This window comes from Sceloporus undulatus, chromosome 9 (genome assembly GCF_019175285.1).
Source record: "Sceloporus undulatus isolate JIND9_A2432 ecotype Alabama chromosome 9, SceUnd_v1.1, whole genome shotgun sequence".
NCBI classification, from domain to species: Eukaryota; Metazoa; Chordata; class Lepidosauria; order Squamata; family Phrynosomatidae; genus Sceloporus; species Sceloporus undulatus.
Window position 1 is genome coordinate 24,903,343 of NC_056530.1, and position 26,118 is coordinate 24,929,460.

General features: G+C 52.8%; 2 protein-coding genes across 5 annotated transcripts in view; both read right to left on the bottom strand.

Annotated features, from left to right (window-relative positions):
* Positions 1-986: 986 nt before the first annotated feature.
* Positions 987-5,681, bottom strand: ZNF574 (zinc finger protein 574). The gene is made up of 2 exons (XM_042440648.1): positions 5,390-5,681; positions 987-4,403 (listed from the first exon to the last, which is right to left on the bottom strand). Exon 2 carries the CDS (start codon positions 4,381-4,383, stop codon positions 1,681-1,683), a length of 2,703 nt encoding a protein of 900 aa, XP_042296582.1. The 5' UTR covers positions 4,384-4,403; positions 5,390-5,681; the 3' UTR covers positions 987-1,680.
* Positions 5,682-11,271: 5,590 nt separating this feature from the next.
* POU2F2 (POU class 2 homeobox 2) overlaps positions 11,272-26,118 on the bottom strand; it is a 75,561-nt gene continuing 60,714 nt past the window's right edge. For 3 of the 4 annotated variants that reach the window (XM_042440650.1, XM_042440652.1, XM_042440651.1), the window contains 12 exons: positions 23,821-23,943; positions 22,949-23,146; positions 22,450-22,555; positions 21,018-21,109; positions 19,246-19,407; positions 18,852-18,993; positions 17,838-17,986; positions 17,070-17,246; positions 15,727-15,793; positions 15,093-15,303; positions 14,169-14,242; positions 11,272-12,278 (listed from right to left, as the gene is read on the bottom strand). In XM_042440650.1, the coding sequence (XP_042296584.1) occupies positions 11,908-12,278; positions 14,169-14,242; positions 15,093-15,303; positions 15,727-15,793; positions 17,070-17,246; positions 17,838-17,986; positions 18,852-18,993; positions 19,246-19,407; positions 21,018-21,109; positions 22,450-22,555; positions 22,949-23,146; positions 23,821-23,943 (1,872 nt within the window). In that variant the 3' untranslated portion in view covers positions 11,272-11,907. The remainder of the gene's footprint in view (positions 12,279-14,168; positions 14,243-15,092; positions 15,304-15,726; positions 15,794-17,069; positions 17,247-17,837; positions 17,987-18,851; positions 18,994-19,245; positions 19,408-21,017; positions 21,110-22,449; positions 22,556-22,948; positions 23,147-23,820; positions 23,944-26,118) is intronic. The other variant, XM_042440653.1, reaches the window with a different exon arrangement.

The window sequence follows — 26,118 nt, forward strand, 5'->3', positions numbered from 1 at the left end:
TCTCAAGAGCAAACTCCTCATTCTGTAAACAACTCAATAGACACCTTCAGACCACTTCATCTCTCCTAAGTTTTAACTCTCTGCTCCCGGCGTCAAGCGCTTCACAAGCCAAGTGAGGCTTCAGGTATTTAAGCAGCCAGCAAAGGGGGGGTCAACTGTATTTTTGTAGTCGAGATTTTAAGGCACACTTTCTCTATGAAGTCAAAGGCTTTCATCCATACTTTTTTGAGGGTTTTTCAGGCTATGTTCTAGAACTAAACTCTTCTAGAAAATGGCCACATAGCCCCCCAAAAAAACCCCACACTTTCTCTGTTTATAATCTGTTTCAGTTCTCCTGTGATACTCTTAACATGGAGGAAACATGAAACCTTAAAGCTATTCTTGCCTTCCAGTGATCCGCCTTGATTCCTTGAGAAAAGGCGGGCTATAAATAAATCATATTATTATTATTATTATTATTATTATTATTATTATTATTATTATTATCAGCATCTTTGCTTATTAAATTTCCAGTTATTCTTTTAAAAAAAGACATTTATACTGAGGGTTAAATGAAAGCATGACGGCTCATTGCCCACCTAAGAGAAAAGCTTGGCTGAATGCTCATGTGTTTCAGCCTATCCATTAAGTCTGCAAAATTTCAAAATGCGTAAGAATGCTTTTAAAGAAAGCGTGTGTTTTGGGGGGAGGGGGTCTTACCCTTTAAATGCCACACATTACGATGGACACCATCTTTAAAAAGTGGGTCAGAGATGGAAAAACGCCTCTTCTAAGATGACGATAAGAACTACTACTACAAATAATTAGTATCTCAATCAGAGTAATCTGACTGACCAACCACAGCTTTTTTTAACTGATGAGTTCGATGGTATGTTTGCTAACTAGTCGACAAAGCTAACGGTGTGCCTTTCCATACTCAAATTCTACACAAACTCTGGAGTTTTCTCCACTCTGGTGCCAGAAAAACCACACACCTGACAAATCACAAGTGCTTCAATGTTGTTTTTAATTTTAATACCAAGTAACAAAATCTTCCCGCAGCTGTGGGGATGAATCCAGTTAGCAAGAAACCAAATCAAGGAAGCTATTATGGACCATAGGAGAGGCGGCATCTGGCTGGCAGGGGACCAACAGCAAACCGGAAGAAAACTCCACCTCGGAGAGAGGAATCCCAGCCGAGAAGCAGTTGCAGTCCAGACCGATCCCCTGCAGCGAAAGGAAGCCAGGAACCATTCGGGATCCGAGGGGCTGAGCTGTGGCAAAGGCTGCTATTGGGCAAGCATTCCTGGGAGGGGGAACCGGCCAGCTCCCAAAAGAAAAGCCCCATTTCACACGGCCAAGAGATGGACTGGGAACCCCAGAGCCCACAGCAGAGAGTGGGGCTCTCAAGGCCCCAGCGCGCTTGGCCTAGTGAATTTTCTGTCTGTGGGGCTTGCGAGTGGGTGGGACAGAGCAGAGGAGGGGGCTTGGAAACGGCACCCAGTTCACCTACAGAACCGGGGAAGGAGATCAAGATGCCACCACATTCCAGCAATGGGAGCAGGCCAGGTGCCTTGGGTTTAAAGGAAGGGAGAAGAGGTGTTGCTGTTCCACCCAGGCCCTGAAGGGGGAGCTGGGGAGCAGTGGCTCCCAGTCCAGGTCACGTGGCCAGCTGCCCCACCTCGCTCCCCCCAGCCCCACTCAAACACCCCCAATCTGGACGTTTTCCACCTGGATGTTCTCAAAGTGAACGCCCCCCTCGGTAGGATAGATCTCAATGGTCTCCACTACAGGGATGGTCTCCATGATGGTGACCGTGTTGCCATAGACTTGCTCGCTGGGTGCTGAGGAAGCCGTGGTGGCGCTGGTGGCGGTACTGGTGGCAGCAGCCGCTGCGGCTGCCGCTGCTGCGATAGCCTCCGCCATGACCTCTTGCTCATGCTGCAGGCGCTGCTGCTGGTGCAACTTGCGGTGCTTCCAGAGGTTGGAGAAGGAGCGGTAAGCCTTGCCACAGGCATCACAGTGGTAGGGGCGCTCTCCCGTGTGGATGCGCTTGTGCTCGGCCAGGCGCACGGCGATGGTGAAGGCTTTCCCACACTCCTCGCACTTGAAGGGCTTCTCCCCAGTGTGCAGCCGCAAGTGATCCTTGAGGTGGGTGGACTGCCGGAAGGCCTTCCCACAATCTGGGCATGGGTAGGGGCGCTCGCCGGTGTGGATGCGGCGGTGGACCTGCAGTGAGGTCTCTGTGCTGAAGAGCTTCTTGCAGTCCCCGCATTCAAAGGCCTTTGAGCAAGCGGGACGGCGGGGGCGCGGTGGAGGCAGACCCAGAACCGGGGGCTCGTCCACAGGCTCGAATCCTGCAGGGGCATCAATGTTGCCATGGAGTCGCTCGTGGGCCCTGAGCTGCGCGGTGGAGCCCACCTTCTTACCGCAGACAGAGCACTCAAAATGGCGGCTCATCTTGCCACACTTGTGCTCCTTCAGCTGCTCAGCAGAGACGAAGGCGGCCCCGCAGCCGGAGGTGCAACGGTGGGGCTGCTGGCCAGTGTGGGTCAGCTGGTGGACCTCCAGGAGGCGGCGGAGCAGGAAGGAGCGGCCACATGTCTGGCACTTGTAGGGGTACTCGCCCGTGTGGTGGTAGCGGTGCATGAGCAGGCGGTAGGGGCGATGGAAGACGCTCCCGCATTCCTGGCACTTGTAGGGGTAGTGGCGGCTGTGCACCAGGAGGTGCTGCTGGAGGGTGGAGGACTGGGTGAAGCACTTCTGGCAGATGTCACAGCGGTAGGGGCGCTCCCCTGTGTGTGTCAAACGATGGCGCTGGAGGTTGGCTGGCGAATTGAAGCTCTTGCCGCACTCCTTGCAGTGGTAAGGCCGCTCCCCAGTGTGGGTCAGGAGGTGGTTGCTCATGTGGGACTTCTTCTTGAACATCTTCCCGCAGGTCAGACACTTGTGGCGCCGTTCCATCTTATGTGCAAAGCGCTGGTGGCGCGAAAGCTGACTGATCTTGGTAAAAGCCTTGCTGCACATCTGGCACTGGAACTCTTCCAGCGTCTGCTCTTGGGCGCTGCCCTCAACCGAAATGCCCATGTTGTCCATCGAGCAGATGATGGCCACTGGAACCATTTCTGCCTGCTGTTCCAGCGGCTCCAGGGTGTCAGAGGGTGCCTCATCCCCCTCTTCTTCCTCCTCCTCCTCCTCCTCCTGTTCCATGGGCTGATCTTCCGGAGAGGCAGGCAGATCATGAGCTGCGGGGGTGCCACTGCTGCTGCTGCTGCCTCCACCATGGGAGCGTCGGTGGTAGAGGAACTTGGTCATGTTGATGAAGGTCTTCCCACATGTGCAGCGGTAGAGGGGGTTGGAAGAGTGGGTTCGCCGGTGGGAGAGGAGCACAGCCTCTGTGCCGAAGCCCAGGCCACAATCCACACAAAGGAAGCGTGACTCCCCGCTGTGCTCCTCCCGGTGCTTCTCAAGGGCGGCTGGGGAAGGAAGCACCTTGCTGCAGAGTGGGCACTTGAAGGTGCCCTTCCGGTGGCTCTTCATGTGTTGGTGGAGCTTTTGGGCGGAAGGGTACGACTGCTCACACTCCATGCACAGGTGCTCCTTAGAAGCCTGCTTTGCTTTGCGTGGTGGCTGCTCCCCAGCATTGTTCTTGAGCTCGTAGCTGTGATCTGTGGCCGTGACACTGCTGGGGGCCATTGGTGGCACGACTCCATTGTGCACAGTCACGACGGGCGGGGGCCCTGGTTCCTTCGGTTCTGCTGCCAGGGAACTTCCCGGGGACGACTGTATCACCTGGTGGGTGGCCAGGTGCTCCAAAAAGTCGCTGGACTGGAAGAGCTGGAAACACTCGCCACACTCATAGAGAAGCAGCTGCATGGTTCCAACGGGCATAGCCCCCTCCTCGGGCTTCCGATACGAATGTTCCAGGTTAACGCGGGCCCGGCTCTGGGGAGGAGAAGTGGCCAGCTCCAGCGGCTTACGGTGGGTCTGGCGGTGGGCAAGCCAGACATCCTGGCTGGCAAAAAGGGCCTTGCATTCAGTGCACTCGTAGTGGATCTGGCTGGAGCTCAGGGGCTTGGCCAAGCGTTCCGGCTCCTGGCTGGCCATTTTGAGGTGCATCTCCTGGTGCTCCAGCAGCTGGCTCGGGGAGAGGAGGATCTGCCCACATTCCAAACACTGGTACTGGCTTTCCTGGACCGCCAGGGTTTGATAGAGGCCAGGCTCGCCACCCGCCACCAGCCCTGCCTCGGCCAGCCCCACCACCTCATACTGCTGGTCCTGGGGGCAGATGTGGGTCTGCTGGTGCACCAGCGCTTCCTCCAGAGTGTTGAACTGCTCGCTGCACTCTGAGCAGACGTAGCGGTGCTCCACATACACAAGCGTCTCTTCGGGCGACTCGGCCATTGCGGAAGGCAGCTCCTGGCCTGGAGGGAAGGAGAGAGAAAGGGAAAGGCTGAAGGAGCAGGAGCCGCTGGCTGGGCTGAGACAGACAAACAGGGAATGGCTTTTAAGCACCCAGGGATTGAGGGGGAAAGGGGTTGCTTTTAGTAGTGCTGCCTCTAGAAGCAGCAGCCCTCTCTCTCTCTCTCTCTCTCTCATGCGTGTGCCTCTGCCTTCCACTGTGGGCCTATGGTGGCCCCATGCATTTTCTAACTGGTGCCTGGCAATGGCAGGTCCAGCACCCTTCCCTCAAGGCAGTGGCACCTGCGCATGAAGGGACCTGGCTGCCAACGCTGGAGAGAGGCAAATGGTCCTTCAGAGAGGCCAGGGATGGGAGCAGGGCCTGCTCTTCTCAGGGGAGGGCTGCAGCCTCTGCCAGGCAGAGGCACTTGGGGGCCGTTAGGCCAAGGGAAGGGAAAGCAGGCAGGGCCTTCCTCCTCTCTCCCCAGGCTCTGCTGGCCTGGGACTGCGCTGTGAGCCAGCCTCCTTCTCTGCATCGGCTCCGGACGGAGAGCGTCTGGAACCAGGGCGGCCCTGCTTTCCGCTTTGCCCACTCACTCCAGGGCCAAGCGGAGCAGGCAGCCCTGCCTGGGCTCATGGCCTCGGAAGAGGCCTCCCGAGCGGAGCCCTGGCAGCCCCAGCGGAGGAGGAGGGCCTGCTCCGCTCGCCACCCCCTTCGCTCCCTCGGGGCTCCCTCGCTTCGCCTGGGGAGGCTCCGGCCCGAGAGCAAAGGCCTGGGACCAGGCCCCAAAATGGCGCTGCTGGGCGGCCAACCGTCAGGCGCTTCAGGGAGGGAGGCTCTGCGCGGAGGCCTTGGGCCAGAGAGAGGGAGTCTCCCGAGAGGACCCGCCGGACTGCAGTCGCCAGCCTCCGCGGGGAAGAGGGGCTGGCAGCAGACGCAGCCCCAGGAGCCCCGGAGAGAGAGAGAGAGAGGGGGGGGGGGCGGGGCCGCCCTTCCTTCCTTCCTCACCTTCCTCTCCGCCGCCCTTCCTTCCTGGGCCTCCTTCGGAGGCAACGCACCGCGCGGCCTCCCGCTCTCCCCGTCCCGGGGCTACTCCTCCTTCCCTCGCCAGCCCTTCCTTCCTTCCCTCAGGCCGCCCTATCTTCCGCTCTCTCTCTCGCTCACCCGCCGCCGCCGCCCCCCCCGCGTAGCTCAGCAAGCCGCCTCTCCATTGGTCCGCGGCGCCCGACCAATCAGCGCCCTCCTTGCTCAGCCTTCTCGCCCAATCGGCGCCCTCGTCCCAGCCGGACGCGCCAGCAGCCCTCGCCCGAACCCGTCGGGGATCCCGATTGGGCGTTTTCGCCCCGCGGGACGTCGCGCCGCGCTGACGCAATCACGTTCCGCGTCGCAGGAAGTGGGCGTGGCCTAGGAGGGGAAGAGAAGGGAGGGGCCGGATGGGCTGAGCCAATGAGAGGCCAGGGGCGGGGCCTGAGGCGAAGCGGTCGCTCTGGAAGACAAGGCCAAGGCCTTTCAGTCCTAGAAAAGGCTCTCCGCTGAGCATCGTCCCTTCAAGATCAAGGGAACAGCGGCAGTCGCCAGCCTCCGCAAACTCCGGCTCTCAGAAGAGCACACTGGGGGCCCTGGTCTCCCAGAAGCCTCGGCCAGGCCGGCCAGTGCCCTGGGATTCTGGGAGCTGGAGTCCACAGTCCCTGCTGCGAGGGCAGTGCTCCAGAGGCACCCTATCTATCCCTGGGTCCTGGAGTAGCTGCGCTGGCCCTCGAGACCGCGAGCCCAGTTGCCGCCGGGGATTGTGCCTTCGGGCTGCGTGGAGGAAAGGAGTGTTTTCCTCAAAGGCGCCGAGCCTCTCCTCTGAAAGCTCCCAGTGACCGCAGCCAGAGGAAGGGCTGGCCCTCTGCACTCCTCCCGGAGAGCCGTCGAGGGGGCTGCCAGCCGAGGGGCCACTTTGGCCCAGCGTCCCTCAAAGGCTTTCCCTTCCCTTCCTCCTCAGGGACAGTGAAGGGCAGCGAGGGCCTTAGCCCACTGCAGGCTGCTCCTCTTCCAGCTCCACCATTTTGCCTTGGGCTGCTCCCAGAGATCCCTCCTGGGACCCTGTTCCGGGGCCTGGGGGGCCTCTGCAGCAACCGGAAAGCATTTTGGGGCTGGACTGGTCCAGCCTCCAAACAGCTTTGCTCCTCCAGGAGCCACCAAAGCATCCTCTCCTCCAGCCAGACGTCCGTCCCTCTGGGCTGCAGGCCTCATGCAAGGAAGGCAGGACCCTTGGCTCCTCATGCCTCCCCCCATAGACTTATCCCATCTGGGGCCGTGCCCAGCCCTGAGGGCAGAGGCACCAAAGCCGCAGGGAAGAGGAGGCTTCCCTTGCTCCTTATTTCCCAGGGGCAAATGGCTGGCCTTGGGATGTGACTCTTTTGGATCCTAAGGCTTCAGAAATAACCTGGCTCACAGCTATGGAATTCTGGGAGTTGGAGTTTGTTGTGGGTTTGCTGTGGAGCAAGGCAGTTAATGTGGTGCCAAGCCGGGTGATTTCTCTAGGAGTCCAAATTCCCATGACAGTCACATGTTCAAGGCCTGGTAAGTGTTCAGCCTGAGAGAGAGAAACACACAATCCTCCAACCTAAGTCAAGAGGGAGGCATTTCCCCAAAGGTTTGGAGGCCAAGGAGAGCGTTCCCTTCAACCCGCGACCCAACGCCAACGCCAACGCCACCGCCATCATCAAGAGAGACGTCCGATTCTCTTTCGACTCCTCTTTGGTTGCAAGATTTTTATTTTGTTTTTGTTTTGTTTTCTGTTTAATTTAAAAAAAAAAAGACAGGGAAAAATAAAAAACACAAAAACCACGACAAAACCAAATAAAATAACAAATGAAAAAACTCACTCAGAATATGTTACATCATCATCATCATCATCATCATCATCATCATCATCATCGTCATTAATTATTTTTTCAAGTCACTTCTAAGCCCCACAGTTACAAATAAATTAACAAGACAGGATCAGACCCCGGAAGATTCAAAATCAAACAAAGAAATGAATACTAGGAACTAACTACCTTTGGCAAAGTTATCACACGATTTCCCCACTGCTCCGGGTGCGACAGCAACAGGCCGGTCATGTCCGCTGGGGGCCAGGGGCCAGGGCCTGGGCAGCATCCCTCACTGAAAGCCCTGCTGGCTTGACCCATGCCTCTGGGGCTCCCCCCCCCCAGGAGGGCAGGAGGCCATTCCCTTGTCTGGAGGAGACCCAGGCCCAGCCGGACGCAGGGGAGGCACCCGGGAGGAGAAGCCGGACGGAGAAGGAGGGATGGGGAGACACTCCCCAGAAGGCCTTCTCTGTTGGAAGTGGACTTCTGCTGCCCACAGCTGTGCCCTGGCACCAAAGGTGTTCCACAGCTGTCCTTCAATTTACACAGGTGTAAAAAGGGCCCACAACAGGAAGGTGGACCCCCTCCCTTTATGTAAACAAGGCCCACTGCGCCTGGTCTCTCTCTGCCCGACTTCTCCGCTGGGCAAAGTCCTCCTTCCGTTGGCAGCCCCTCTTCCCAGGTCTCCCCAGAAGAGTCTCTGCCCTCTCCAGGGGAATGGGTCAGGCATCTCTTGGGACCCAGGACCCCCCCCCCCAGCCCAATTCCCTTCCTTTGGGGGTGAGAGAAAAACAGAGCGGGATGCTGCCACACCTGACCCCCTGTCGCCGCCCCAAAACAGACCCGTCCGGCACACACCCTTCATAAAGCTTTTCTATTTGGTTCATCATTAAAGTATATGAGGTATATGGCAGGCTATCTCCAAAGAGCCTTGTGGTGGGTGTCCTGGCACTAGAAGGGGCAAGAGGGGGGTCTAGCCAACCCTCCTCCATGGCCCCCAACCTTGGGCCGGCCATTGGCATGGAGGCACGGGAGCAATATTTGGTTTCACAGCTGTACTTTAAAGCTTGTCTCCTTCCTCTTTCAGGGAGGGAGAATGGCAACCCTCATGGTCTCAGTCCTTCCCCCCAATAAGTGGCCGGAGGAGGAGGAGGCGGACAATGGACGGTCCTGCCACGGTCACTCCGTGACCAAGCCAGAACCCAAGTCTGGGTTTCACAGGCCCATGGCCAGCCAGTCTCCCCTGCCCGAGCTTCCAGGAAGGCAGCTCCAGCCTGCCTCTAGGCCCAAGGTGGCTGCTGGGTGCCAGCTTCACCCCCGTGGGTCGCCCCTAATGGAGGCCTTCCATGTGCGGAGAGCTGGCCATTTTGTTTGCCACCAAGCCGCCTCTGGTCAAGCAGGAGGGGTTTCTGGGGGGGGCCCTGACCCCTGGCCGGCCCCTCCGTGCCCCTCACCCACCACTCAGCTCCGCAAATGGAGATAGGGTCATTTTTGGTCTAGAATCTTTTTTTTAATTAAAAAACACATTTTGGTTTTTGTTTCTCTCTTTTTTTTTCTTGATTTTTTGTTCCGTTTTTTCCCCTTTTTATCTTTTTTTGTCGCAAACTTTTGCGTTTGTTTTTTGTCTTTTCCCCCCAAAATACAGTAAGAAGCGATAAAGCGGAACATAGAATTTTCTCTATTAAAAAAACAGAAGGAACCCCCCAAAAAAGGCTTTTTCTTTTTCCAGAAAGAAAAAATAAGAAAAGAAAAGAAAGGGGGAAAAAGGTCAACAAATATCACTAAAACAGTTACATTCCACCTAGAAACACGTTCAGTAGCACATGAGAGAGAGAGAGAGAGAAGGAGAAGAAGAGGAGGAGAAAGAGGAGGAGGGAGAGAGAGAGAGAGAGAGAGAGAGAGAAGGAGAAGGAGAGGAGAGAGAGAAAGAGAGAGAGAGAGAGAGAAAGAGAGAAAGAGAGAGAGAGGAATTGGCCTTCGCAAATGTTTTTCTTCCTTCCCCCCCCAAACGTCCGCCTAGGATGGCATCCAGACTGGTCTCCTAAAAGAGACAGGTGTCTATATCAATGCTGCCGGTTTCTCTCTCGCTTAACGCACAAAACGGAGGGGAAATTCTCTTTCTTTGTTTTCCAAGTCAGTCTTAAAACGAGGTGTTTCCTGTTTGTTTTGGTTTTTGGGAAAGTTTCACAGTATATATATATATATATGTATGTATGTATTATTATTATTGTTGTTATTATTTTTCACTTGTTATCTCAAAACCCACCTGAACGCTAGAAGACGGCAAAAGCAGGAGATAAAATGAGGTTGAGGTTTATTTGTTTTTGTGTTTGTTTTTTCCTTTTAAGAAAGGTTTCAAAGTCCTTTTTTTGGTTTTGGTTTTTATGTTTGTTTCATTGTTTATCTTTTTGTCGCTCTGTCCTTTTGGTTTGGTTTGGTGTTTTCTACCGGATCGCAAGTATGCCATGGCTAACTTCCTTCTCTGCAACAGCAAGACTTTGGTTCGCAGGAGTCAAAAAGAAAAGACAGACATTCAAAGAGCCCCGAAACAGGAACGGACGCCTCCCCCCCAAAAGCTAAAAAGAAGCCCAAAGGGGCCAGGAGCTAAAACAAAACAGACAAGGAAGGAAGAAGGAAACCAACAAAGGGTGCACAAAAAGAGGCTTTCCAACCCAAACTAATAAAGAAGCCATTTGTAAAGCGCTCCAGTCTTCGGGGAGGAAGCGTCGGGGTCCTCTCTCCTCCTCCTCCTCCTCTTTCCATGATCATTGGTTTGGTTTATTATTAGTTTTAGTTCTAGTTTGTCTCTTTGCCTTTTATAAAACCTTGGCTTCTCAACGCAACTTTCCATGAGGTATTTCTTTTTTAGGACAGAGAAAGACGGTTGAGCCATTTGTCTAACCAGAGAAAGTAAAGCTCCCTCCTCCGTTCCCTCTCTTCTTGGCTTTCTTTGCTCGGTTGGTTCTTTTTGGTCAAAAGGGTTTCTCTCTCGCTTCCGAGTCTCTTGTGAGGTTCACAGAAAAGGGAGGCATTCCCCCAGTCCTGGGGGGGGCCTTGGTTGCTTTCATCCCCAGCGGCCTTCGGTTTGGGTTTTCCGTAGTCATCTCTTAGCAATTTTTGGTTTCTCTTTTCCTGGAAAATGTAGAAGGATCTGCTGAAATCCCCGTTTGGTTTGGTTTGGTTTTTGTCAGGCACTGGAATATGAGTATTTCTCTCTTACGTATTTTTGATTCAGAACACAGATATAAAAATAATAATAATAACAATAACAATAAAAACCACGCACCCCGTTTTCAGAAAAATAACCCTGGCAGAATCCCAGGCAGAAAGCGTTTTCAAAAGGAAAAACCATAGATTAAAAGCAATAGCAAAATTAAAACCGGCCAACGAAGGAAAACGTGGTTGAAGCTGGTATAACAAAACAAAGCATATTGAGCGCCGAAGGCAGAGGCTTTTGAGGCGAGGGCCAAGAGAGGGGCTTTGGCGCCTGGGTCCCTCCGGCCAGCAATGGGGCCACTCCTCACTGACCACTTTGCAGAGAGATAAGAGAGGGGGCATCCTCCATCCTCCATAGGCAATGCACCAAATGTTACTACCACTGTGGGTCAACTCAAGACCATGGGCGGGAGCATTCTGCCCAATGGTCATCCACACACGCCCCACCACCCGCTTCTCTCCAGCCACAAGCGGCTAGCAGGGCTACCTGGGCAGGTGAGTGGGCTCCGGATGAGGCCAGAGGAGAGGCCCATGTCCCCTCTCCATCATCCCCAGCTGCAAAGAGAGAGGAGCAGAGGACTGCCATTGGGAAACCAGCGCCTTAAGGGGAGCTTGCCCCATTGCCTCTGAGAGCCTGAGCCTTCCTGCCCTGCGCAGAGTCCCCCTAAAAAGCCCCTTCTTTGTATTACTCAGACTTAAAAAGAAACAAAGCACTGCAAAAAAGGTAGGGAAGGTTCTCTTAAAAAGGGAAGAGTATTCATAGCAAACAACCCGAAATCAAACCGCCCCCCCTCCCTCCCCCCCCCCCCCCCAGAATCAAAAAAGAACCAAAGGCAAAGAATAAATAGGAATAAATAAAAGAGTTTTGAAAGACATTCGACCAGACACAGAAGTTAGAAAAGTCTGTAAAAAGCTTTGGGTGAAGCTAGAACTGGTGATTTTTGGTGTGAGATTCGTTCCTCCTTTAAGGGTTTCAAAGGAGGGTTGTTTCTATTCTTTTTTTCTTTTTCTCTTTTTTCTTTTTTACAAAAACAAATTCTATCCCCGTTTCTCTGTTGCTTTTCTGGTAAAGTCCAGGAAACCAGCGGATGAAAAATAAAAGAGTCACCTTCTGAAAGGCGTTTTGTTCCGAACATCAGAGGAAGGGAAAGGAAAAAAATCTGGGGTCGGGGAGAACCACAAACACCAAAAGTTTGGGGGATTCTTTTTGGTTTCTTCCTTTGTCCCTTTTTGCTTTCCTTGTTTTGGTTACTTTGGGTTATTTACTTTTTTGGTTGGTTTCTTTTGTTTGGCTGTTGCTGACAAATCTTTGTTTGGTTTGGTTTTTACTTTTTGGTTTCACTCGTCGGTTTGTACGTCCAACTCTTTGCCGCCACTGCTGCCGCCACTGCAGCCCCCGGCGCTTTGGGAAAGGCAGCGAGTGCGGAGTCTTTTCCTCCTCCTCACCGGCCATCACTCCGTCTTGGTGTCCGGCTCGGTGGGCCCGGGGCCGGCCTGCCCCAGAGTCTGTGCCGCGTCGCTGGCGGAGCTACACGAGGAACAGGAGGAGGAAGAGGAGGCGGAGGAAGCGGAGGACGCGGAGGAAGAGGTCAGGGTGGGTGACTTGCTGGGCATGGAGGCAGCCACTGCCGCCGCTGCCGCCGCTGCCGACACCAGCCCCACGCCTCCCGTGGCGGCGCTCAGCAAGGGCAGGCCCGCGTGGTTGAGGAAGAGCGGCGAGGTCACGATGCTCTGGCTGCCGGCCGTGCCTGCGCTGGTTCCCAGCACCAAGTTACCGCTGGCGTCAAGGCTGGTAATGGGCAGGCTTCCACCACTGGCCAAGGCTGGAGAAGGAAGCGGAGAGACAGAGAGGGTCAGCGGAAGAGAGACTGGGCAGGGGCTGCACAGGGCCATCCTGGCTGGTGCCACAGAGGGGACCCTGCAGCCTCTCTGCAAGGACTGCTGGGCTACATGTCCCAGAAGCCCCCTGGGCCAGCAGAGCCCATAACAAGGGATGCTGAGAGTTGCAGTCCAGTCCTATCCCAGGCCCACATGGTTCCCACCCCTGCATTACACCACCCCCAGGGTTTGCAAGGACCTTTGGGAATGGGTCAGGCATGGGGGACATGCAGCGATGGGTGGAATGGAGCTTCCCCACCGCCCTCAGGCTAGAAAAAACGAAGATTGAGAGAGAGAGACAGAGAAAGGGAGAGCGCATGTGAATGATTAGCAAGGCATGATGCGAAGGATGCATGTTATGGATGATGATGATGATGATGATGATGCCTTCTATGATGGGGGTCACTAGAGGAATGGGAGCTGGTTCTGTGGGGGCTCCACTGGCCTTGCCGCACTCTCACACACCCCTGAACTGTACATTTAGCAGTAGCAACAGCAAGTACATTTCTATACCGCTTATCAGGGCACTTAATCACTTCCCACGCAGTTTACAAAGTGTAAGCTAATTGCCCCCAACAATCTGGGGACTCATTTTAGCGACCACCTCAGAAAGATGCAAGCCTGAGTCAAGCTTGAGCCCCTTTGCTGGTATTGAACTTGCAACCTTATGGTTTTGAGTGAGTGGCTTCAGGACAGGCATTTAGCCACTGCGCCACCAGGGCTCCTTTGCACATCTGCTCACATGCGCACCTTCCCCCAGGGACAAACGCCACTCATTCTCGGAAGGGAGGAATCCACTGCAGAAGCTACATTGGGGCTTGGGGGCCACCAGCCTAGTGGGGAACATCCCTTCTTTGGACAACTATCCCATGTTGGTGGAGGGTTCTGGGAAATCTGGTTCAAAAAAGGAGTTTTTCCAAGGACAGGGCTGGAGCACTGCAGGAAAGGAAGACCCATCGCTCAGTGCCAGACAGTGCGCTTTGCCTGGAGCACACTAGGCTCCGTTCTCCGCATCACCTCTTAAAACGTTCTCTAGTTAATAGATTTGGGAATTTCTCTGCATTCCAGTCCTGGGCTAGAGATGTCTTTTGGAGGCCTCAGAAACAAGGCAGCCTTGCCTATTCAACCTGTGAACCACAGCTTAATTACATTTTAATGTAAATCTATGGCATGTTTTAACTGTGATTTACGTCTTAATTTGTCAGCCATCTTGAACCCCACTTTTGGTGAAAAAGTGGGGTGTAAATAAAGTTAATAACTGTGTTGCTGTTATGTACCTTCAAGTCAAATATGACTTGCCCAGGTTTTTCAGCAGAGGTTTGGAGCGTTTGCTCAAGTCGCCCAGTGGGCTTCCATAGCCAAGTGGGGATTTGAACCCAGCACACAAACCACTGCACCATGCAGGCTGGCTAATAATAATCTCTCCTAATAATAATACTATTAGAGGGGAGAAGAAGGGAAGGGAGACATGGTAGTAATGCCAGCAGTAGTATTAGCTGTGGAGTTGGTGAAAGGTAACGGTTGTTTTAACTGGGTAAAGTGTATATGAGAAAACTGTGAAGGCCTTTCCCAGATCGGGGCTGGCCCTATTGTGCAGCCAGGCAAGGGCACATTCATTCACAGAACTCCCCACATCTTCATACAGGTTGCTCCAGGCACTCTGTGCAATCTGAGACGCACTCCCTTCCCAAAGCACAGTGGCAAGGATGGCATTCTGTCCCTGCAAACAACACATCCCTCCTCTAACAACACAGACCCAGGCACATCCCAGCAGCAGGCCAGTGGAGCAGGGCATGGGAGCAATGGCATCATGTCTGGTTCTTCATTCCACAAACCTTGTATGGTGGCCAGCGGGTTGGTGGCCATGAGGGCTGGGTTTAACCCTGCATTCACCCCCAGCACTGTGCTTCTGCAAGCAAACCAGAGGCAGCAAGTTAAAGTTGCAGGGCAGGGAGGTCTATAGTGGAGAAAAACAAGAAGGCCCCTTCTCACTCCTGTCAGATGCATCCAAGATGGGAGCAAGAGAACGCAGCTTAAAATGGGGGGGGGGGTTTCCAGTATCTGGCCCTAAGAAAGCATGCGCTCTCCTTGGGGCTTGAGAGGCTTTTACAGTCATTGCCTCCTCTGCATCCAACTTGCTCCATTCTTTGCAGGCGGGTGGGTTGGTAAGTGATCTCTTGGATCTGCACCAGGGCTCTTCCAAACTCTTTTATAAACAAAAAATAGGGCAGAGCTTGCTAAGAGCAGCCTGTGGTTCAAAGGGCATATTTCGTCCTCTCTGGGTTTTTAAAAACATCTCTTGAGAGCTATGTGTCTGGCAGAAAAACAGTGTTAAAGTGCCATCTTACTGATGCACTAGAAGAAAGAGAGGGAGTGAGTGAGGCTTTTTTGTTTGGATACGTCTCATAATAAAAAAAGAACTTCACTCAAGAGGTTGCAGCAGGTGCCAGGAATTGCCAGAAAACAAACGGGAAACAGAAATGTCATTTGGTCATTAAAAAAAACCTCAGAAGCAACAGCAACATTAAAAACTGCAGCCCCCAGCAACTTCCCAAGCCCTTTGCCCCACCTGGAGGCACCCTTCCTGGCTTCCGCCACCTGACTTCTACTTGCCCAGATCCTTTCTCAGTATCACAATGCCCCTTGCAGGACTGAGCGCTGAATGGAGAAGTCAGGCCCAAGCCTCTCTTCCCAGAGTCCAGCCCATCGAGGGACCTGAGCGCATACAGAGAGCCAGCCCAGTCTCTCCGGCCACTTACCCCGTGCTGGGATTCAGGCCTTGCAAGCCAATGGCCGGGTGAACGCTGCCGCCGCCGGGGCCACCGCCTGTGCCACCGCCTGTGCCGCTGTGGGGACTGGGGTTTGTGCTGTTGCTGGGGGGTGGCGTGGCCGAGTTGAGGGGGGTGCCCCCTGCTCCAACCACCGTCCGACTGGGGGTTAGGGAGCAGATCGCTGGGGACAAGGTAGTAACTGCCCAAGAGAAAGAGCATTATGACATTAGAAAAGGGACAAGTCTTGCCTCCCCCTCCTGTAGAGGACCCCCGGAGGAAGGGGAAGAAGGAGTCTCCACTCATATTACGGTGAGCCTGAGGAGTGCTGCAGGGGACAGGCTGCATAGCCGTGTTCCTCTTGGAGGGCACTTTGTGGGCAAATGCAGCCAACCCCTGAAGGACCACTGCAGGTGCCTCTTCCATGAAGGCCTCTCATGTCCACTGGGGACAAAGGGAGGGGCAAGGTGGCCAGACCATTCCCAGGAGGCCAAAGAGGGACAGTTCTGGGGAGCATCATGCCTGGAGCCCATGGTGGTCAGCACTGCTCCAAGGAAGGCAGAGGGAAGACAAAAGGGGCCCCAGGGACCCAGAAGGGATTGGCAGCCCAAGGAGGACCAAGTACCTGTTGTGCTCAGACTGCTGGAAGCCTGGGAGAGAGGCAGACCTGTGCCAGGGCCGGGGCTGGTCACCTGGGGAGAAAAACACAATGGGACCATATTTGTGCCACATGATTGCACAGTTTCCTGGAAACTTGCCTCTGACCAGCAGCCGGCCAAGGCATGAGGGACCACTTGGAGAAGCACTGCTCTGGAGCGTGCCAGAAGGCAAGGTGGGCATCTGAATGGTGTGGGGGTCAGCCCTACCACCAGGTAGAGCGGGGTAACCCTGTCAAGCAGCAGAAGAGGGGCTGGAGCCCCTCCAAGGCCTTCCAACTGCCTCCCCTGGCTGTTTCTGTCTCCTGGGGGACAAAGCGGTGTTTCCCATGCAACCTCTTCTGCACCTCCTAAATCGGCTTGCTGCCCTCAGGTGGGAGGTGGAGGAGCCTATGCCATCCGTCAGTTGCTTGTGGACCAATGTGTAGGGACAGGGATGGTCACCACAGGCCTTTTGGTGATGGGCCCCTTTCGCCAGCTTGGACCATGCTACCCTCTTCTCCAGTGTTGAGGGGAGGCTGTTTCTCTTCTCTACAAAGGAATGCAAGGGGTTCCACCCTGTCCTTAGCCTCAGAGAAACATCTTGGGTTGACCTGGGGCTCTATGGAGAGATAGTTAGGGACAAAGGGGGGAGCCTGAGCTGCAGAGCATGGAAGAACCAGCAGGGAGAACATTGGACTGCAACTCCCAGAGTCCCCCAGCCACCACAGCCGCATGCTGCCAGGAAATCATGGAGCTGGAATCCAATTTTTGACTTTTTCTGAGCTCAGTAGAATTTTGTGTGATGGTTAGGTTATAAACTGATGCAAAGGTATATCAGGGAAGGAAACCTGGAAATGATGTGCCTGGCAAGAGGGCATGGTAAGGATGGCCCATTGAGAGGTTTCAGCTGGGGGGTGAGGGCAAAAAAGACATGCGTGGGAAGGTGCAAAGAATAGTCATAATAGCAAGAGGAAAAAGTACAGGCAAGTTCTGTGAGTGAGTTTTGCCAAACAGCAGGGCAGGAGGGGGCAAGTTAAGGCATACAGGGACATCACACCTGAAACCTATGGAACGGGAAGACTGACAGGCGCAAGATACTGTTAGGCAGGGTGGGAACCCTGTATCCCTTCTCCAGACGTTTCTGGAAGCAACTGCAACTCCCAGTATGTACAACCAATTGACTATACTGGCTAGGCAGGCTATTAGGAGCTGCAATCCAATTCTGTCTGGGGAAAGGCTGTGGAGTGTCCCAGGTCCTGCCAGCAGAGATTATAGCAGTGCTTATAGGAGATGGGGGTGAGGATTCAGGATCAGCCAGGGAGGACTGTACCATGTGAGGGCTGTAGCCTGGAGGCTTGCCCTGGGCAGGCAACATGGGAGAAGAGCTGCAGGGGTTGATCCGCTTCTCCTTCTGTCGGCGGTTGCAGAACCAGACGCGAATCACCTCTTTCTCCATGTTCAGCTGCTCAGCAATAAGCAGGATCTCCTCTGAGGTAGGCTTCTGGTTCTGCAGTGGGGGAGGACAGAAGGAAGGAAGGAAGGAAGGAAGGAAGGAAGGAAGGAAGGAGAGGGTGGTGTGACAATGTCCATGCACTGGGCAAGCGATGAGGCAAAGCCCATTAGGAGGTGTGGGAGGTGGGGAGGTTAGAAGAAGGATGTGGGAGTTGGGCTTCATTGGTTTTTGGGAATGTTGGTTCTGCCCTCAGACTAGCTCCAAAATCTGAGAACAAAAGGCACTAAGTTGCTGCCACTCTTTCCCACTACATTGCTATAGTGCTTCGAACCCGCTCTAAGTGCCATGACTCCATCCATTCTGCTCTCCACAGCTTGGCTTGGGTAAAACTGGCCTTTTGTCCCCAGCTTTTTGCCAGGTTGGAGAAAAGGAAAACTGAAAGACAGGAACGTAAGGAACCATGGTTGAATCTGATCAACGAGCCCTGTTAGAAGTCACTTGGTTACGTTTTTGTTTCTCCCGAGGGACTGGGGTCCCCTCCGATTTCGTCCTCCCACCTGGCTCTGTGAGGAGAAGGAGGAGGTTCAGGCTGAGAGGCAGCAACTGGCCCAAGGGCCCTTGCTGGGGGTTGAGGGAATCTCTCACCGCGAGAAAGCTTTTTTCCAATGCAAAGCGGACATTGGTCTCGATGCTGGTCCGTTTCTTGCGGCGTCGGCCTGGCAGCCCATCGAAGCCCAGGTTGGGACTGGTCAGCTGATTGGGACTGGGAAGCGTGGAGTCCACAGACATGGTCTCTATAAGACAGGAGAGACCCCCTGAGGTCAGTGGGGGGAGGCCATTTTCCTGCTGCTACCTGAGGCATCACCCCCCAGGTACCCACCGAGTAGATCCCCACCTTCCCAAAAGAAGCTTCTCCCCTCAGCCTGTTTCTACCCCTTTGCTGGGCTCTGGAAGTGACCCTATTCTGCTCTTTTGTCTCCTTTCTAAGTTTTTTTTTTTTGCGGGGGGGGGTGTCCCATCTGAGAGGCTTTTAAGTCAACCATGCGCCCATGGGAGGCAGCAGGAAAAGAAGAAGACCTCATTACAGGTGATTTGAGTCCATCAAGGAAGCCACGACTGCCCTGCGCTGGCAAGATCTGAGCAGAACTGATCTCTCTCTCATAGGGTCAACATAAGTCAAAGTTAACTTGATGGCAGATAACAAGGATGTCATAAGGAACTGGGAACATGACTATAACAAAACGGGTCCAAAAACAAACCAAGCCTGAATTCTCACTTGCAGCAAAGGTTACTAAACTCAGGCTGTTGAACTTTGGACACATCATGAAGTGCCATGATTCATCAGCAAAGTCAACAATGTTGATAGATGTGGAAGGCACTAGGAGAAGAGGGAAGCTACATTACAGGTAGATGGAGTCCACCAAAGAAGGCCCAACTGCTGCCCTGGGTTTGTAAGGCCTGAGTGGGGCGTCTGATGACCAGGGAGCTCTGAGAAGTCACCATAAATCAAACCCAAGTTGATGCCCTCCAATCCAGAACCCCTTTTCTGTGCCTCCCACCCTCTTGCCACACATGCCCTCCTAGTCCCCCCTTCTTTCGCACTCCTGGTGCCCTCCTGGCCTTCTTCCTCCCCGCCCCATCCTCCTCTTCTTCACTCACCAGCGTCATTGAGCCATTTCTCCAGCAATGGTTTGAGTTTGCACATGTTCTTGAAGCTGAGGTTGAGTGCCTCAAAGCGGGAGATGGTGGTCTGGCTGAAGTCATTCCCATAAAGCTTCCCCATGGCCAGCCCCACATCACCCTGAGAAAGATGGAGACAGATGGGGATATGAGAGAAAGCATGGCCTCTGGTGTGCAAGGGAGAGCTGTGGGCTCCTTAGCTGGATGCCAACCAGCACTGTAGCCCAGAGGTCAGGGCCATGAGGATCTCACCCTTTACTGAACCAAAGCTTTTTACTTCTTGAGGTCAGCAGCCATACTAGGAGGGAGGGAGAACCAGCATCCCTCTTTCCCCCCAAGCACAGCTGCCCAAACTCAGCACTCTTGCTGGTACCTGCGTGAAGCCCAGCTTGATCCGGCGCTGCTTGAAGGTGCGGGCAAACTGCTCCAGCTCCTCCAGGTCGCTGGGCTCTTCGGGGTGGGAAGGGGTCTCCAGGCATTTGGGCGGCTGCGAGTGAGCGAGGTGGGACTCGGGGAGGCCGGGCCGAGTCACTTGCTGGGGAGCCGGAAGGGAAGGAAAACCATACAGGAAGGCTGCTTTCTCCGGGGACACAAGCCAAAGGGTAAACCCATGGGGAGCATCATGCCACTCTCCTTTATTTATATCCGGCCTCAGAGTTCAAGGCAGCTAGAACAGGTGGGACAGCCTTGCCACATTGCTACTCTCCATATGCTTGATACCCCAGATATGGGGGAAGAAGCAGTGCACTTTTCACAAAACGTTAACCAAATGCATCAAGTGCATTTAATTAATTAAACCAGTGTTCATATCTCTCCTCTGCCCTGGCATCCCACTGGCAATCTTGGGCACAGATTGGTTGCCAGTTAGAGAATGTATCTGTCTTCACAGGAGGTATAAATTATATTTATTCCAATCTGACTCTCAGCCTCAGAGAAAGGCAATGACAGGCAAACTCCTTGAAGAGATGTTGGCTAGACACTGGCAGTCAACTTGAAGGTGCATAATGCCAATAACGTGAAGCCTGCAAGCTTTGCACATCCTGACTTTAAACTTCAAAAAAATCTTCTATAAAAACCCTGCTGTTACTGTATTCCTTCAGACAGCTGGCAACACCATTTTACCATGGGAGGGGGGGGGGAGCAGCCACCTTGGGGCCTGCCCTCCCCACAAGGGAGCCCTTCCTTTGCTCCCAGCAAAGCAGCTGCATGGCCTCAACTAGGCAAGACTGGGGGCCATTTCCCCTCTCCAGAGGAGAGAGCCCTGAACATGGACGAAGGGAGGGTCTGCTTCCCAATTTCTTACAAGGGAAGGGTCTCAACTACAGTTTAATGTGATGATTTTAAAAACTTTCATAAACACTTTTAATGTGTTGTTCTGCAAGCTGCCTTGGATCCCATCCTGGGAGAAAAGCAGCATAAAAGTAAAGTAAATGTAAATGATAATGATAATAATAATAATAATGTTTTGTAAATGTAAATATATAGGCACTAGCAACATACACAAATGCAAGCTCTGATCTGTAGCTTCTTACAAAAAAGAATTCCTGATTGTTGCCTAGTCAGATTGGAATAAATATAAGTTATACCTCCTGTGAAGACAGATACATTCTCTAACTGGCAACCAATCTGTAACTTCTTGTAAGAACAACCTTTAATTGCTGGCAAAGGATGTTGACTTTCTTGTTGTATGTTATGGAATTGCATTCAGTCCTGTATTTTTGTGTTTATGGTTATTTGCTATATGTATGGGCTGTAGCTCTCATCTCTACTGTAGCTAAACTTGCACTTTAAAAGAAAAGAGTGGAAGGAGACAGTGCCAATAGATGTATAAATTTGTGGAGGGGGGAGAGGAGGCAAAATGAAGCCATTGCTCCTCCAGGTAAGAGTTCCACATCTGTTTATGTGCAACTTAAACCGCACTTCTACATTGTTCAATGTATGCTGTTTTAAGTGACTGATGTTAGAAATTTGGGGCCGAAGGGAAATTCCATGGGGGTGGGCTCATATGGTGGAGACCATGTTCCCCCTCCCTGCGTCCCCAGCCCCCACGGCTACAACCCTGAGAAGGACTAAGGAGGAAGACACCAGACGGTGGCTAACAAGACCCCTGGAAAAGGCTTCTCCTCCGCTGCCGCTGCCGCTCACCTGTGCTGGGAGTCCTGCGCGAGGCTGATTCGGCAGGAGGCTCCCGGGGTTTTGCTGAGGTAGCTGAAAGAGATTTGGTGTCGGAAGCAGCCCTGTGGAAGGAGAGAGGAAACAAGTAGCTCAGCTCCATGGAGAGCCAACATGCCCTCCGCCGCCATCGTCTCTAAGTTAGCGCCCAGTTTCCAAGCAGGCCTGCAAAAAGGAGTCTCGAATTTTAGCCTGTGGGTTCCTGTTCTTCTTCTGTGGCCGTTTTTGAAAGCAAAGCAAGTTCCTAATCCTTGTGAGCTGAAAATATAATTAAGGTGCACATCAACAGCTTTGGCGGGACTTATGCAGGCCAAAAGGAAACCTAATGCCTTGGCAGGAGAGAGAGAGCGGGGCTCTCCAAGACTCCAAGAGAGACGACCGTCAGAGAGGAGGCAATGCCTGAGCAGCCCTGGGTCGGAAAGCGGAGGGCAACAGCTAGCAAGCAGAGAAAGAAGGTATTTCCATACTGCAAAAGCTTAACGGTTTGAACTACCTTCCCTACCATATGGAAATCTAGCATTTGTAGTTTTATGAGGTACTACAAAGTCTCCCCCAAACTCCACTAAATACTCTCTGACAGAGAATCCCTGAAACTACAAATCCCCCATTTCCATAGGATGGAGTCGTGGCAGTTAAAGCTGGATCAAAGTGTTATAACTGTGTAGTCTGTATATAATACCCAAAGTGGCAGCTTCATGGGCCCCTTAAGCCCAGAAGACCTGTCTGTTCCTGTGTCCCAGAAGGTGGAGGGTAACTGGGTTGTGGTCATCTAGTAAATGCTCAGATATATTCTGACTATGTTTTTAAACTCTGAAGGTTAAAGGCAGTGCCTCCTGACAAATACAAGTGAATCTGCCACTTCAGAGGACTTCTACATCTGGTGTTCACTGAAGAATTACTGGAGAACACCCATGAAGCACAACAACAGCAACAACACGACAAGAGCAAATGCAGATTGCCTCGGGGCGGCCTCCCTTCTTCCATTTCTCTTTATGAGGCCCAGCTCTGGTTTGGGCAGAGACAGTTCAGGCAGGTGATTTTGCTGCCATTTCAGCAGCAGTTTGCAGTTTCTTTTCCTTGTTATCATTGTGCTTACTTTAAAAACAAAATCTAGCATTTGAAAACATTTGAGAGTCATGAAATTAGTTGAGAACAGCAACATTTAAATAAGTGAGTGCTTCTGTGCAAATTAAATAATTGCATTTATTTATTTTAGAATATGGATGGGAAGGAATAAATTTGCATGTTTGTTTGTTTGTTTAATGGCCAACTTGCCCCAACTCTTTGTGCTTCTGGGGGTGCTGAGCATAGGCCTTGCTGACTGGGCACAATGGGAAGAGTATTCTGGCGCTCCTGGAGGCCCCCATTCCACCCACCCATCCGGGCACGTGCCATCCTTCTTTACCTTGCTGCCCTTGCTGGGCCTGTGGCAGCAGAAACTGTGCGGGCGGCTGGAGGTGGTGTCCTGGGACCAGGACCAGTTGCTGGAGCTGGAGCAGCTGCTGGATGTCCTGAAAGCAGAAAGGGAAGAAGGGAGCCAGTGAGCAGACCAGCACCAAGACCCACGGATCCAGACCTAACGCGGAAGAAGAGGAGGAGGTGGGCCTGCCTGTCCCAGAAGCTCCTGCGCTGAACTGCCCTTCCCATTGTTTCCTCTGGTGAGTGGCAATGCGATTAGAATGGCTTAAACAGATGGCACAGGTTCAAGTCCAACACTTCTCCTGTCTCCCACACAATCCAGCATATACACAACCCTTTGTGATGCTGCAAACAAACAGCTCACATGTTCTCCTTAACTAATTCCTCTCACGTTCCCAGAGGGGTGTGTTGGACCCTGCTATGGGGTGGTAACCCCAGACCACTGCTGCGTCGATGACATCCTTGTGGGCACCAGGAGCACTTACCTGCGCAGTGAGCTGGATGGGCTGCGAGAGGGCCAGCTGTGGCGTCTGGGGCTGGTTCTGTGGGGCTGGCAGCTCGGCCCCTGGCTGCTGGGAGGCGGCGGCGGCAGCGGCGTTGGACTGCTGCACAGCAGCTGCCAAGAGCTGGGCCTGGGCCTGCTGCAGGAGCAGCTGCTGTTGAGCTGGCATCAGCGCCGTCAGCTGGGGTGAAGGAGAGCAGGGGGGCACCAGGAGGATGCGGCCGGGACCGTGGCAGGTGAGGAGTTGGGCACAGGGGCAGAAAGGGGCAAGGAGTAGCAGCAGGGAGAGGGAAGAGGAGGTGAGAAATGGACAGGAGGAAGGGAAAGCAAGGGAAAGGGATAAACCAGGCAGAAGAGAGAAGGAAGAAGCGGCTTAGCTGGGTGATGCAGTCTGAAGCACCCCAAGCAAGCAAACAGAGAGCCAAGCAAGCTGCCCTGGTCCTGAGAGAGGTGCCTGCTATATTTGTCATTCACACGGGACGGAGAGAATTTCCTCCCAGGCTGGATCTGGCAAGTTTCTTCAAAGTAATTCCAATGAAGCCATAGCACAGACTTTGTTGCCATTACTTGTTTAAAGGACACAGAAGCGACTCATTGGATGCTTTACTGACTCCAGTGTTCACTACTTTCCATTTCCACTTCTTTTGGGATGGGAAACCCTCTTAGGGTGATCAAGAGAATAACTTTTAAAAAGTCACTAGAAATGTTGCTTGTTACAGGAATAAAGTGATTTTGTTCCCTCTTGCTGGGTTACCTTTGAAGCATGGCTTTGCTATGCCGGCATTACTAAGAAAGCAATAAAGAGATGGCTGAGCCCCAAACACTGTCCCTTGCTGCCCCAGGAACCCGACTTACCCCAGCCAGCTGGCTGCCAGCTAACATGAGCTGGGCCTGGGGCAGGTGCGCTTGCGGAGCTGGGGCCGGAGCTGGGGCTGGGGCTGGAGCTGGAGGCATCTCTGTGGGGTCTTCGGCTTTGATCTGGAGGGAAAAGAGAAGGTGGAAGGAAATGGCAAGGGCTCTGTTTCCTGCCCCGTTGTGTGTGATGAAGGACATGCCCTTCCGCTCCCTCCCTGGGTCACTTCCAAGAGAGGCTGAAGGAGTCCTTCTTCCCATTCTTTTCCACTCAGCTCTCCCTTCCTTCCTCACCTGCAGAAAGTGACTGGGTCTAATGGTACCTTGATTCTACTCTGACTGCCATGCCTACATCCTGAGGAATGCTGGGATATGTTGTTCAGTGAAGCACTAGAGCACCTGTGTTCTCAAGAGCCCTCCCTAGACTGCAAATCCCAGGATCCCTTAGGATGATGGTGCCTTGATGCAGGGCATTTTTAAAGCAATTGTTACTTAGTGGTGCCCATTCTCCTATTCAAATGTTTTACGAAACTAAAGAGTCTCTGCTACATGCAACCTTGACATTCAGATGGTGGAAAAAATGTTGCTTTTTAAAAGGAAGATATTAATACATAAATCAGTATCCTAGACATTTTTATTACCCTGCCCAACACCAGAAAAATACCTGAATTAAAAAGAAGAAAAACCCCTACAACTCATATCAAAATTTAGGAAAAGCTTAGAATAACAACTGATCAGGTACTGCAAAAGATAAACTATTTGGGGATTGTCTTCATTGCTGGCCCCCATTAACCTCCAGGGATAGGAATCATGTGGTCCACCGATTAATGGAATGGTCTGTGTCCCTTGGTCTCCCCTGAGAGCCCAAAAGCCAGGACTCAATGTCCATTTGGACACACAGCTATTACTCGAATGCCTTGCCATGATGGCAGCTGAAGTGGCATCATAACACTATAGCTGTGGGGTGTGAAAGAGCGCCAAGTCACCAGGCCCTGGGGAACTCTTCAAGAGGAAGAGCTGGTTGGGACCAGAGAGACCAAGCATCTCAGTGTGTAAAAGACAGAGATGGCAGCCCCTGCAACATGCTGAGCAAAACCTTTAAAAAAAAAATAATCCACATTAAGGCAGACTAAATCCTGCTGCTTGAAAGCCTTGTGCTCAGTAATGGCCTTCTGCACATGTTTTGTGCATGCTTTTGCTGTGGGCATTGTGGAGGAACAAAGAAGAAGGCAAGGCAATAGCATCCCACCCACTGACCCCTGGAAGTTGTTGCTATCTCTTTCACACATCGCTTCTCAGCTTCCTGTTTTGCTGCTGGTCCTGGGACACAGGGAATTCCCCCCCAAACCAACCTTGATTCATGAGTTGCTACCAGACTGATAACAAAAGTGCAAAGCAGCACACCGCCTTGCCCCACCCACCTCTCTTCCACCTTGCCTTTTTCTTTTTCACACATCCACACACTTTCCTGATCTCTCCCTCAGGCTTCACTTTATGGGCAACTCAAGCAGTTGCTTGGCCAAGAAAAGCTTGCCATCCAAGAGGGGCAACCCCAGGCTCCTTTTCAACATTGCAGGAGAAGAGCGGGCAAGCCCTGGCCCATGGCAAGTGCTTAGACTGGTCCTGTTATCTGATACATCCTCTCACATCTGAAGAAAAAGCAGATGCGGTGGTTTGAGTAATATGCAAATCTTCTGCAGTTTGATCTATTAATCAAAAAGCAGGTGAATAATCAACCAAAAGAATCTTTAATAGCTTTGCAGCTTCTGTTTCGGAACAAAAGCAGGGTTTGCAGGCCTCCAGAAAAAGCCTGTTAGTCCAAAGATTGTAAAGGTACAGAGGGCTGGGGTTGGTTTTGATTTCCAAAATTGACATGTTGAATGATGGGCTGCAATCTCTGCATCTCCCTGCCTCCACCAGAGCTCCCAGACAGAGGGCTCCCAGCTCTAACAAGCAAAAGACAGGCACTGGGCAGCTATGGCCCCTTTTCCTCCTTAACGGGTTTTTAATTGCGAGGGGGGGGGGGGGGGGGGGGGGGGGGAGATGAAAGAAAGAGCTGTGACTTGCCTGAGAGACTTATCTGAGCCACTTTCCAAAGAAAAAATAAGCTATCAATGGAATTTTTTAAAGCCCCTTTCTTCCAGACAGAAGAGTTAGAAATTCTGTCTCACCTGCAGCCCCCACGGCAACATTAGGCGAGCCTGGTCAGAAAAATGCATGGCAATCTCTGGGTGGGTGGGAGGCTGATGGGGGTAAGCATCGCTGTTGGCTTCAAGGTGGCCACATACTCTTGACAGCAGA